Source organism: Jatropha curcas, chromosome 7 (genome assembly GCF_041381405.1).
Source record: "Jatropha curcas cultivar XTBG-Jc1 chromosome 7, XTBG_Jcur_1.0, whole genome shotgun sequence".
Lineage (NCBI taxonomy): Eukaryota > Viridiplantae > Streptophyta > Magnoliopsida > Malpighiales > Euphorbiaceae > Jatropha > Jatropha curcas.
The window spans coordinates 25,325,201-25,337,685 of NC_143157.1; the positions used below are offsets into that span (position 1 = coordinate 25,325,201).

Sequence of the window (12,485 nt, forward strand, 5' to 3'; positions counted from 1 at the left end):
ATTCTTTTAATTTCACCGAGGGTCAGAAGCACATCACCAGCTTATGAATAATTACTATTTTAACTTAACAACGAACGAATCAAGCTGACAAAATGGGTGAAAGTAAAAAATTTAGACATCAGCATTTTCTGCAATGTCTTTGCTCTGGCAGCTTTCGATTGATATCAGTAAACAGAAAAAAAAAAAAAAAAAAAAATACAAGATCTAAGGAAAGATTGTGATCTTCAACTATTATAATGTTTTACATGGAGAAAATACTTGACGTCACTTTAATACTGATGATAACGTCCTAATCCTCGTGAAATGAATGGTGATCAACCTACCTAACATAACTGCTTCCGAATCTTATTGCCAAAAATTTCACATCAAGCCATTAGAGGGCAGTCTTAACAATACTTCACAAATGAGAATGGTTGCATCATGTTTTTCAACTTTGGGGGAAGATGACCAGCACAGATCATTATTTGATGCCAAGAAACTCTAATCCAGTTGCTATGGGTGTTAAACCATGCTCTGATAGATACCCAGCATTGCAAAACTTACTTAGGTGCCTCATCCCACTATCGCACAGAATGGTAACAATCGTGTGACCTCGGCCAATCAATTGTGCAACTCTAACAGCCCCGACACAATTCATGGCTGAAGAACTCCCCAGAAAGAGGCCATCATTCTTTAAAAGGTACCTGAGGATAGTTCAAGTTAGATATCCTGCAACAACTTAAATGAAAAAAATTAAATTTTGGGACACGGGGAAAGTAGTCATTCTCCAGGTGCTGTGATAGAATTATGGAACAGCGCAAAGTGGGACATAAAACTGCACGGAAACAAATGTGTGCATGAAGGCCAGTGGTTTCAAGCAAAATGCTAAGTGTTTCAGAATATTCTCATAGACAATTACAGTAATGAAAACCAATAAAAATTAGGAAAGCCGTGGCATGAGAAATTTTCATCTTGAGCAGCCACAGTATCCATAAAGACATTGGCAATTCTCTTCCGGTGATTATATTTCAACTGTCCAGTAATTAAAAAAAATTACAGAGATAGGTATAAAGAGCATAGGGAAGACAAACCTTGACATTTCAACAGCCTCCTTATCTGTACCTCTAAAAGCACCATCAAGTTCTGCCTTAATAAAATTCTGTGTTATTCTGTTAATTCCAATTCCTTCGGTTATTGTGTCAAATGGATTCTTCAGTCTTTTCCCTTCAGCCTCTTCCTTAGTGTACATAACTCCTCGTGTTACCTTATTGTACAAACCAGAACCAGGAGGATCAATGAGAAAGCATTTGATATTTGAATTCTTTTCCTGTAGAAAACAAATATAACAAGGATTTATGAGACTATCCTAGCATGATATAAAGAAGAAATTTAAAAGAGGGAAAAGAGTTTGACCTTTAGAAATCTAGAAACACCAGCCACAGTCCCACCAGTGCCTGCAGCAGCCACAAATGCATCCACATTGCCACAAGTTTGTTTCCAAATCTCAGGGCCAGTACCCTCATAGTGGGCCCGGAAATTTGCCAAATTTTCAAACTGATCAGCAAAGAAACCACCACTGCAGTATCTTGAGAAATCAGAAGGTTTCTCTCCATCAGATTCGAAACCATTTATTTGGTCAGGGGCTTCACCATCTGTTTGGTGATCTTTTCTAAGTTTTGATGCTAATTCATTTGCTTCCTTTGCCCGTCGCCTAGCAACATTGACATAGTGATCTCTATGTGTGATTGAAACTGGTCTTACCCTTTCAACAGTAGCTCCCAAAGCTTCAAGAATTTGGGACTAACAGAAAGTTTCAAGAAAGACAAATTTAAGTTCGTTGCAGGACATAAAAGAAAGTTAAAAAGAGATTGCAACAGATAAATGGTATCAAGGGTTCAGGTGCGTAAGTGTTCATAAGACGGAGAAGAAGGAAACTCTCTCTCTCTCTCTCTCTCTCTCTCTCTCTCTGTGGAGAAACCCTATATGTTACTGTGCCTTTCCTTTCAACTTCATTTGGACTGTGTATGATGCCTGTTGCACAAAAGTCACAAACCAATGGAAAGAAGATTGATATGGAATTTGCAGATCTCAACCACAACCTAAAAAAATTCTTATCTAATGGTTCTTTCTGTACTCTATCCAGTCTCCAGATGATAATTATTACGTGGCATAGAAGCACATATAGCCAATAAGGGGAAAAAAGGCTGTGGCATGGGATCATACAAGAAAATTAGTCTGTTCATGCAAAAAGACAATATATTCATACCTTCTCAATAGCTGCATCATCTGGGATAACCACATGGCATCTGCATCCATAAGCAGGAGCCACTGTAGCAAGACTGATAGCAGTGCTTCCTGCACTTCCCTCAGTAACAACTCCACCCTCAAATAGCTGGCCAGATTCCAGGGCCTAGGAGGTTGGGGGAGCAGAACCATTAGGTACTTAATAATTCAATTAACCATCTGATATTGAATACTGAACTTCTTGTAGTCCCTTCACAAAGAACTAGCACAATGATACAGCTTTTCACACACACACACACGCACGCGCACACAAAAAAAAAAGCATATACATGCAATTTACCAAAGGGATTTTGGTCACATTTATGTTTTTTCATAATACAAAACTGAAATGGCAACTTATGGAGCATGAGAAAAAGAGTACTTTGATCAACTAGAAACTTTTTGGTCAAGAATTCTGGTTTACCATTCAGGATATGGAGCTAAACATCAATACAGTTCTTCAATTTCAAAATGAACTTCAAGCTACCATCTATATTTTCAGACAAAGGGGTTAATAAGCTCCATCTTATTTTCTTAGGTTTAAGCTTTTTGCAAGGATAAAATATGCTTAGTAAATTTTCTCAGCCATTCTACAACTATTAACCCACTCATATAATCAGAAACTTAGATTATCAATATGACAGTATCATTCTCACAAAAGCATATTGTAAAATAACGAGTGAAATGCCAATATCCATCCTCTTGTTGAAAGATGATAATCCTAGCCGCTGCCTCATCTACATGCGAATAATACAGAAACTATAATCTCCATCTATAAATTGTCATCATTAAAGGCCAAAATACTTACCTCTTTAATTATTTTCACAGCAATCCTATCTTTCACACTGCCTCCTGGATTCAGAAACTCACACTTCCCCAGAATCTGAACAAAGAAGAAAGAAAAGGATAAATCAACCAAATATCAACTACTCATAACTCAAAAAAACATGCAAAAGAATTTATCAGTCACTAACACAAATACATGAAAAATCAAACTCAAATTCATGAATCATAGATTGCAGAGAAGGTAAAGACCATAAATTCAAAGAAAGATTATAACTTGAACAAAAGCATCATTCGTCATACACTTAAGTATCCAAGTCCAAACTTTCATTGCATCAAAACTCCAGGCTTTACACATTAGGAATGGAAATTACGAGATTCCCGGATCACAAAACTAAACAGAGAACTTACTTCACAACCGGTAGCTTCAGAGAGGCTATTGATTCTAATCAAGGGAGTGTTACCAATAGCATCAATAAGTCCATTTCTAGATTTCTTCTTCGTCGAAAGGGACAAATAGGTCTTTTTATTTGACCTGTATTTCCATAGTATGTAAGATAGAACTGCCATGGACACAGAGATCGTAGCAACAATGGCCATGGTGGCAGTTCGAGCCAGAGACCACAATCAATGTCCTAGTCCAACACCCCAGAAAAGGTTTAGATAGAGGCGGTTGAGTGTAGGGTGAGCACGTTTTGGTTTGGTGCGGTTTGAAAATTTAAATTACAGTTTATAGATTTTTCAATCCCAATCAAACCATTTAATTAATGAAATCAAACCGCAAAAAGCAGTTTGGTGCAGTATGATTTGCGGTTTAATATCATTAAAATAATTGAATAATTATTTTAATTATAATTAACCAATATAATGAATTCATATATGATATATAACATATAATATAAGAAATAGTAAAAAAAGTGATCAGTAGTTTGATAACATAACATATTAAAATATCAATTTTTGCAATTTAAATTTATAAAAATAATAAAATTATATGTAATTAATATTCATGATGCACCAAACTATAACCAACTAATAACAACTTATTTATAAAATAAATAAATTTCTTTCAATATTATAGCACTAAGAACATATAAAATAACATAAAAAAAATTGTCATGTTCATAAGATATATTTCAAAATTTCAAATTAGATAAAATGTATAATAATTAAATTAATAATACAATGACACCATAGAATATTAATGCGGTTTGATTCGACTTTAAAAGGTTTAATAAAATAAAAATCAAATCAAATTGTTCTGAAAGCGGTTTATTAAATTATAAATCAAACCAAATCATTTAAAATAATAAATTATTTAAAACCGACGGTTTGTTATGGTTTGATTTGATTTTACGGTATAAACCATTTAATGCTTACCCCTAGTCATTTGGTTGGTTAGCCTAATCATTTGAAACAGAAACGCCTCTTGTCGTTTAGTTTATTTAACTAATAAACGAAAGCCCAATCACAACAAACCCACCTATTATCAAGAAGCCCAAATGTGAGATGGGCTTGGACAGTGTCCTCTAAAATTATAAATTATAGGACTTTCTCTTTGGATTAATTATTATAATTATTCATCACCATAAGTATGAAAATAATACCATGTAACAGTAATTGATGAGTAAAAATTATGATATAAAGCATTTTGAAGACACAATTAACATTTGATCAAGGAAAATTTTGTTATGCTCAATAATTAATTAGTAAAAATTGCTGCACTTAACTTGAAACCTGAAAAGGCACAATAGAAAGTGTACATAGCTAGCCAAAAGACACATTTTTTGAGTGTAATTCACAAGTTGCATTCACATGCTTGATGCTTCCATAACATGTGACATGTACATATATACACATAAGTAAAAAAAGAATAAATCAAATTCGAGGATGAGATGGTATAACAAGAATCTCTTCTCCCTTAATCAAAAATCTTTAAATGGAAATCTTTACACGGATAATATGACAATATAAATGGAATTTTTAGAAGAATTTTTTAATCGTAAAACTCATCATCCCTGAATTAGATTCCTTGTAGAGGTAGATCACGTTATAACCATGACTGCGAGTTTTAAAAAGTGCATTACTGAGATTTGGGTTTAACCTAAACTGAAAGAGAAAGAAAAGAAAGATGTGCTTTTCCTCATCTTTAATCCACAGTTTAGTCTGAAATAGAATTATTCTAATTTGGAATAACTTTCTGTACTGGTTTTACTGTAACCCACGTTGGATCTTATCTTTCCCACAAGATTACAAAATCTCTTGTTAAAGCTCAAATATTTATTTATTTTTGGTACATAGATGTTTATTATTTTTACTTGAATTTCATTTTTCAAAATTTTTAAGTAGCCGACAATATAGGAGCATAGGACAAACTATTATGTGCGCCAAAGTAAATTTTCTCCAAGCTCAAATGCCTCAAACACCCTTTCCTCCTTGTTTTTGTTATTACAGGAGTACTTCGTCATTATTATTATTTTTAAGTTTCAAGTATCCATAGATTAATTTTTCTTTTTCACTGTGAATGATATTTGACTAAGTTTGGTCTCGGCTTCAAACCTAGCCTTCAAACTATGGTTGTGTTCGACATAACTCTTTAAATAGTACATGCTATTTAAAAAAATATTTGCTAACATAGCGTTTAAAATAGTTTTTAGAGATTATAATAGCGTTTTGCAAAAAGTTAATTAATGTATAACGTTTTGATTTTACCGTTTCATGAAAAACTACCCAAAGAATTAACAGTTAAATACTATTAAAATAATTAACAGTTAAACGCTATTAAAACTGCTAACAATTGACAAAATAGCTAATTTTACCGAAAATATCTTAAATATTTCAATTTATAACAGCAAATTGTAATTTCGGTTTAAATTGTAGCAATATGATAAATATTAGATTTACTTAAATATGATCTATAGACTCGTTCATTAACCAAACCAATAAAAATATATATTTTTAAAAGTTATTTCGACTTTATTCTTTTCTTTTTTTTTTCAATTAATGGTAAGACATATCATTATTTCAATAAAAATTTATTTTTCATTGATTTTATTCATAGATGCACCTATAAATCAAATGTATTAAATTAATTCCTATAATAATATACTGTATATTAAAATATCTTTTAAGGAAAAAAAATCCCTTTCCCCTTTTTAGTTTCTCCATTTACATGTCATTTCTTCAAAAATAGCAAAGGGAGAAATGGAACCGCCTAAATCTTGTTATATGGTTATGAAATGACCCTAATATCTCTCTTCACCGCAATAGATTGTACTTATTTAAATCGAATCTATGATTTTAGTAATAAATCAAATTAATAAAAATAAATTTAAAAAAAATATTTATACTTTATTTTTCTTTACAGTATATGTTTAAAAATAAATTAATAATAATTTTAAAAAATTATATTTTTATTAATTTAATCTATATGAAGATGGTATTATGATCCGGTCGGTTCGGAGAAATGTTTTTCTTAAAGTACATACATCATGTACATCCGTTGATGGGCACTTTCGGAAACCGAGTCTTTTTTCATAGTAAATAATAGACTCATGACTCGTTAAATAATACTACCCAATGCAAAAGTTACGGTTCCCTAAACCCCAAAACACAGAACAAAACGCTTCCACTAAAAAGAATCTCTGCACAGAGAGATAACCACTCCATCATTTCGCTTTCTCTCTAGAAACCACCATCCATAATCTCTCCTCCTCCACCACCACCGCCGCCGGAGGCAAGATGGAGATCCAAGAAAAGCTACTAAACTATAAATACCATATAGCCTTTATTCTAACTCTCTCTCTCATAACTTTGTCTTCAATCTTTCTTGCACCAAGTTTTGTTACAATCTTGGCCTACTTTTGGCCTCTGTTTCTCTCCACAGCTCTGTTTCTTGGTGCTGTCGTTTTCTTTGGCAAGACTTCTTTAGCAGGAACTGAATCTTCAGGTGACAAAGCTGGTGAAGGCCTCTTGGACTATGTTGCTGGGCAACCTGATCAAGCGATAGAAAATTTCAAGTCTCATGAGTAAAGAAGAGATTAGCTTTTTTTTTTTTTTCTTCTTCTAATTGTAATCTTTTTCTAACTTTATCTTTCTTTTTAATTTTCTTGGAAAAATCTTCCCTTTAGTTTGTAGCTTACAAAATGTGAACTGTAAATTATGGGAAGAGTTTTCCTTTTTGTTTTTTTTTTAGTGTTTTATCAGTAGTTATGGATAATGAAATCAAAACTGATCTCTGTCTCCTCTCTTTATTTTTTTTGTTTAACTAATTTTTTTTAATTTTAGTTTGGATGGCTAAAGTGCGCAGGATGTGTATTGCCCACCATAGAAATTGATGTTTTTTGTGATGATTGATTGGATCATGACTTGTTTGTTTGTGGGATACCATTGATCTATTATTGGGCAGGCAATGTGAAATAATTTTACTTGCTGTTAATTCTTAAGAGATTTTTTTTTTAATAATTTTTAGATTAAAATAAGTTAATTACTTTTTTAAAAATGTTACTTGCAGTCACTCTTTCAAGCGATTTCTTTTCTATAGGTTGAATTAAAAATAAGGTTTTTTTTTTTTTTTTTTTACTTTAAAATCAGTGAGAATATTTGGAAACATAAAAGTGAGAATATTTAAAATTTTGTGCTGAGTTTGAATTTTATTATTAATATCCACGTATAAAATTAAGATATGTTATGGTGGTAAGTCCAAATATGATTTGATAATTGATTCGATTTTAAATATTTTTTTAATATTAAAAAAATTTTATTATTAGTATTTTAGAAATGAAGAGATGGTTAAATATTTATTTCAATTTTTTCATCAGTAGTACGTTGAAGTCAGTTTAATGCATCAAAATGAAATCTATAAATATATAAATACGCCAAATGTATGGGGTCCAATTTGGGCTTACGTATGTACAACTTTCATAAAGTATTTCTGTGTGTATAATACAGATAAAATTTATCATATGACAGGCCAACTTGGATAATACAGAGAAAGTTTATTTTGATTTTTGGATAAAAAAATCACTGACGGAGGGGCAAAGTATACTTATTATATAAGGGTCAAGATCTGGAAGGTCGAGGCACTTGTACGGTGTTGCTTGTGTCAACATTGGCTCACGTGGCAAGGTGAGACTAACTCGATATTCTCAGAGATTTAATCAGAGACCGCTCAATTCATGCTCAGGACCGCTCAATTCATGCTCAGGTGGGCTCCACAGTGAACATAAACATAAGTGCAATCCATGACTTGATAGTCAATTGAGGCTAATGATTGTGCTTCTACGGTCAACAGCATCTCCAATAAGGACTTGCCTTTTGCATTTGTGCTTTCTAATTCTATGTCCTTTATATAAATCTGGGTCTGCAGTTCAATATTTGAAATTTGAACTCTAATTGGAACTCACCACATTGCATACTGAACCAAAATCAGTTCAGTCCGGTTCGATTTAACATATACGGTTTGATTTTGATTTTACTTAATATTTTTTATCAACCATAAGAACAGCAATGCAATCCTTAGGAATAGGCCTTAGCTTAAGATAGTAAACATTATTTTTTATGATATTCAATAACGTAACGTTTGAATTAGCTTTTAGAAGTTAAAAAGATAATGTTTTATAAAAGATTAATCCATGTAACTTTTAACTTTTAGCATTTTATGAAAAGTTAATTAGTTAAACGTTACTAAAACAACTAAACACAAATAAAACAGTGAATAGTTACCAACAAAATTAATTTTGTCGAGCAAACCCTTCAATGCACCTTCAAACAAACATGAGTAGTTCTTTGGCAACAAGTTAAAACAGCAAAATTTATTCCAGATGACAGGAAATGAGAGGAATTCAACTCCAAAACCCTAAAGGTACAAATTGAAAACATGATATACAAACCAACCCTACAATAGACATTGAAAACCTTAGAAGTAGCCCTTACATGATACTATTTTTATATAATTGTAGAAAGCGAAAAGGTTCAGATCACCTCTTTTAAAATGAGAATATATTGTACTAATTTTATATATCATGATATCAACCACTTGTTGATGATTCAGATTTCAGATCACCTCTTTGTTGGAGGTGTTTGAGCAAGCACCAAGTCAGATACTGACAAGGTTCCAGATTGATCAATGTCAAGATCCTCAAACTCTTCCATTATAAGTGAGATATCTTCTTGGGTAATCTTACCCATCTCTTTAAGCTTATAAATGACAAACTCAGCAGCCCTGAAATTGTAGGAAACACTAAATCAGTAATAGAGCTATCTACAGATTGATATAACAAAAATATGAAATCTGTAACAATCTGTTTTCAAGGTAGTGCACAATTAACTTACCCAACAACCCCATCATTATCAATATCAGCTGCCTCCAGATCTAGGCTGGTCATTTTTCTAGTAAGAACCCAGTTGACCAGTGCCCTTTGTCTGCTTTCAGTAAATAGCTCAGCAACATAGAGAAAAAGCTGAGCTAAACCAAGAGTACTTATTAGTATCCAAAATATGCCAAAGGCACGCCCACCTCTAGTTGAGAAGCTCTCATCTCCGTAACCGAGGGTTGTGACAGTTGAAAAGACACAATATAGTGCATCAGTGAGGTCCAGACCTTCTTTCTTGCGTAGGACGATAGTTCCTATGAACATAAGAACTGAAAGAATGGCTGAAGCAATAAGGCACTTATATCTCACTCGGTATGATTCAATCTCCTTTATAGTTTTGCTTGGGGTCATTTTTCTGTGCTTGTTCAGGGCTTTAATTAGTAACATTTCTTGCTTCTCTACCAGGTAGTCTGCGGCTTTGCTTAATATAAATCCAACAATTGCCATGCCTGCAAAGACATAAGCAGAGGCCAGTAACTTCACAAAGGAAGTATTGGGCACTAGGTCTCCATATCCTACAGTAGTCATAGTCACAACACAAAAATAAATGGAATCGATAATTGGATTTGTTTTCGTCCCTTCAATATCATCTCTGACTAAGTAAAAGCACAAGGTGCCAGCACCAAGGTAGATAGCCATGCTAGCAGCTACTAGAATAAGACTTGGGTGGAGCTTCCCACCAATGGATTCAGGACGTGAAAGCAAGCCATCACCACCAGCACCTGAGGGAACAAACTCTGTTAGAGGAGCACTTTTAACACGGCGAAATCTTCTTCTGTTGGGAGCATATGCATTATTTGTTTGAAGCGTGGAATCCACTAATCCTGACAGCAATGGCAGTTTTGCACCATTGGAGGCCATTCAGATAGTACAACAAAGAGTTGAACAGTCTTAGGAGACCTGCAAATGATGAGACAAGTTGAATTATAGTCTAAACATAGTCAGATTGGTCAGGAACATTTTGGACAAAACCTAAAAAGTCAGATTCAGAATTAAGCCTCAATTATATATATTGTTGCCAGTAAAAGCATATGCAGTATATAAAGGTGCAAACACTTTAGACAAAAGACATTCTTCTCCACACTTAGGGGTGTTGCCATTCAAGTTGTCAAGATAATTTGGCATTACTAAGTTTAAACACTTAACTTTTTTAGACATAGTAAAATACATTTATGCCTACCATCATAAACAAATGGAGAAAGTAAGTATATAAGACATGTAAAAGAGGAGAGAGGGATAATAACTAACAGAACATGGTGCAACCTAAGACTACAAGAAATCACGGAGGAAGTATTGAAGCATAACAGAACTCATGTATGGTTTCTTAATCTAAATACTACAGAGTAAAACTTTCTCCCTCCCAATCATTTGGTGCTTATGTTTCTCATTCCAATTACGGGGAAATGATTCCAGTTTTCCTATATCTGGCAACTCCCTTGCCCCAAATGTGAAGCTACATGGCATACCCAATAAATTGAAAATTGTGCAGGAAGAATTATACGACATAAAATTTTCAGACATGAGAGTTAAAATGCAGCCCAAGTAAGGAAAAGAAAGTCTGTATTTCAAGTTTAACAGAGTGCATTCTCTAAATACATGCCTAATTTCTACAAGTGAACATTTACTTCCATTGCAACATTCAACTTTCAGGACAATCAAAAACCAAATATAGAAGGAAAAAAAAAAGTAAATTATTGATATAAGACTACACTAAAACAAATTATGAAAAAAAGACATATAAAATTCATAAGATAGACAAAGGATTCTGCAAAACTGAGTGCAAAATTTTGAAACCTCGAAAACCTGTCCTGCTAAAACTCTAGTCCGGCAAAGCTGAACTTGTAGAGTTATATGCAAGGAACTACACTATGGGAGTTACTGGTCGAAGCAGGTTTGAATTTAATTTAAGGTGCTCTTCAGTATGGAAATTTCCTCGCAAATTCTCCCCTATACCTTCTAAAATCTGTACCACTATAAACCCTGCAGGCATAATTGTCCTTTACAGCTTAGCTACAAGCTACTCCACTAAAATGAAATTGAATTGTCCTTCTTCACATTTTTTGGCTGCACGCAAATTGCAAGCAATTAAAAATATATTATAAATGTGTGACAAGGAAGTTTCATAGATCAATCCAAATTTACCAAGGATGGACAAAGTTTTTTGTATATACATGATCCATTCTTACTGTCTATGTCCAATTCCATGTGTACCAAACAACAAATTCAGATCATTCAGTACATAAAAAATAAAGGGTTGCAATCCATCAAGATTTGCACACATAGTATGCTTCGAGCCAAAGGCAATCAATCAAAGAGAAGAAAGAAATGGGAATTTCCATAATTAAACAGAAAGACACCCTCAATGTACATAAAAATAGTGGTTTCTATAAACCATTTGTGGTCGCTTGGAAACTTCGCAGAAGAGTAACAAGCCAAAAAAAAGAAATCTGCAGAGAGATTAGTGATTACCAGAGCCAGAGGAAGAAGAACTATATTCATTTTCAAGATATGCAGAGGTTTTGATCAGCAAAAATCTGGAAAATTAATCAGCGAGACTTCTCTACTGTTGGGATTTTGATGCAGTTTGATCCCTTTGGGCAGTGAAGTGAAATGGTTTTCTAGAATGCTCTTTTCGTACTTTTAGGAATTGGGATTGGGACAGAGAAAGCATGGAACAGAGCAGCAAGCGGCAATTGTGCCTTTATTAATTATTATTTTATTTATACGATTTGCTCCTAAATCATAGGCAATGAAAGTATATGCATTTATATTAATTTTAAATCAGTCACTTACAAATAAATAAAATAAAATAAAATATAAATAAATAAATTTTAAATTTTGTAAAATTCATTTTGAGTTGCTTTTCGTCTCTTTCCATGATCGATAAATTTGAGTGTTTTTGGTATCCTTTAGGTTTTGATTTATTAATTTTTAATTTTATGAAGTTGATACAAGATGAATTATTTTGATTGTGATCAGAGACTTTACAATTTCAATTTTTGATAAATTTCTATTATTAATGAAGTCGTTTTATCATTTTATTTGAAAATTGACTATTTTTTTTAT

General features: G+C 33.0%; 3 protein-coding genes across 6 annotated transcripts; 1 reads left to right on the top strand and 2 right to left on the bottom strand.

The window, feature by feature from the left end:
- Positions 1 to 205: 205 nt before the first annotated feature.
- Positions 206 to 3,744, bottom strand: LOC105633095 (Pyridoxal-5'-phosphate-dependent enzyme family protein). The gene is made up of 6 exons (XM_012215629.4): positions 3,457 to 3,744; positions 3,071 to 3,145; positions 2,246 to 2,389; positions 1,393 to 1,779; positions 1,071 to 1,306; positions 206 to 683 (listed from the first exon to the last, which is right to left on the bottom strand). Exons 1-6 carry the CDS (start codon positions 3,643 to 3,645, stop codon positions 461 to 463), a joined length of 1,254 nt encoding a protein of 417 aa, XP_012071019.1. The 5' UTR covers positions 3,646 to 3,744; the 3' UTR covers positions 206 to 460.
- A 2,869-nt stretch (positions 3,745 to 6,613) lies between these two features.
- On the top strand, positions 6,614 to 7,298 carry LOC105633096 (hypothetical protein). The gene has a single exon (XM_012215630.3). The coding sequence runs from the start codon at positions 6,787 to 6,789 to the stop codon at positions 7,075 to 7,077; it is 291 nt and encodes a 96-aa protein (XP_012071020.1). The 5' UTR covers positions 6,614 to 6,786; the 3' UTR covers positions 7,078 to 7,298.
- Positions 7,299 to 8,828: 1,530 nt separating this feature from the next.
- KCO1 (Outward rectifying potassium channel protein) lies at positions 8,829 to 12,117 on the bottom strand. Of its 4 annotated transcripts, XM_020678939.3 has the most exons (4): positions 11,889 to 12,117; positions 11,373 to 11,483; positions 9,379 to 10,319; positions 8,829 to 9,268 (listed from the first exon to the last, which is right to left on the bottom strand). In XM_020678939.3, the coding sequence occupies exons 3-4, from the start codon at positions 10,278 to 10,280 to the stop codon at positions 9,106 to 9,108; spliced, it is 1,065 nt and encodes a 354-aa protein (XP_020534598.1). In that variant the 5' UTR covers positions 10,281 to 10,319; positions 11,373 to 11,483; positions 11,889 to 12,117; the 3' UTR covers positions 8,829 to 9,105. The 4 variants fall into 4 exon arrangements, with proteins under 4 accessions (XP_020534598.1, XP_012071022.1, XP_012071021.1 ...); XM_012215632.4 differs by lacking the exon at positions 11,373 to 11,483; XM_012215631.4 differs by lacking the exons at positions 11,373 to 11,483; positions 11,889 to 12,117 and adding an exon at positions 11,214 to 11,366.
- Positions 12,118 to 12,485: the final 368 nt, after the last annotated feature.

Excerpts from the sequence above, each read along its gene's own strand:
- KCO1 (XM_012215632.4), bottom strand. The coding sequence starts at position 10,280 with ATGGCCTCCAATGGTGCAAAACTGCCATTGCTGTCAGGATTAGTGGAT. Across the intron at positions 9,269-9,378 it reads GATAATGATGGGGTTGTTGG|GGCTGCTGAGTTTGTCATTT; the intron begins GTAAGTTAATTG and ends CTACAATTTCAG.
- LOC105633095 (XM_012215629.4), bottom strand. The coding sequence starts at position 3,645 with ATGGCCATTGTTGCTACGATCTCTGTGTCCATGGCAGTTCTATCTTAC. Across the intron at positions 3,146-3,456 it reads CTGAAGCTACCGGTTGTGAA|ATTCTGGGGAAGTGTGAGTT; the intron begins GTAAGTTCTCTG and ends TTCTTTGTTCAG. Across the intron at positions 1,307-1,392 it reads GTGTTTCTAGATTTCTAAAG|GAAAAGAATTCAAATATCAA; the intron begins GTCAAACTCTTT and ends TGTTTTCTACAG.
- LOC105633096 (XM_012215630.3), top strand. The coding sequence starts at position 6,787 with ATGGAGATCCAAGAAAAGCTACTAAACTATAAATACCATATAGCCTTT.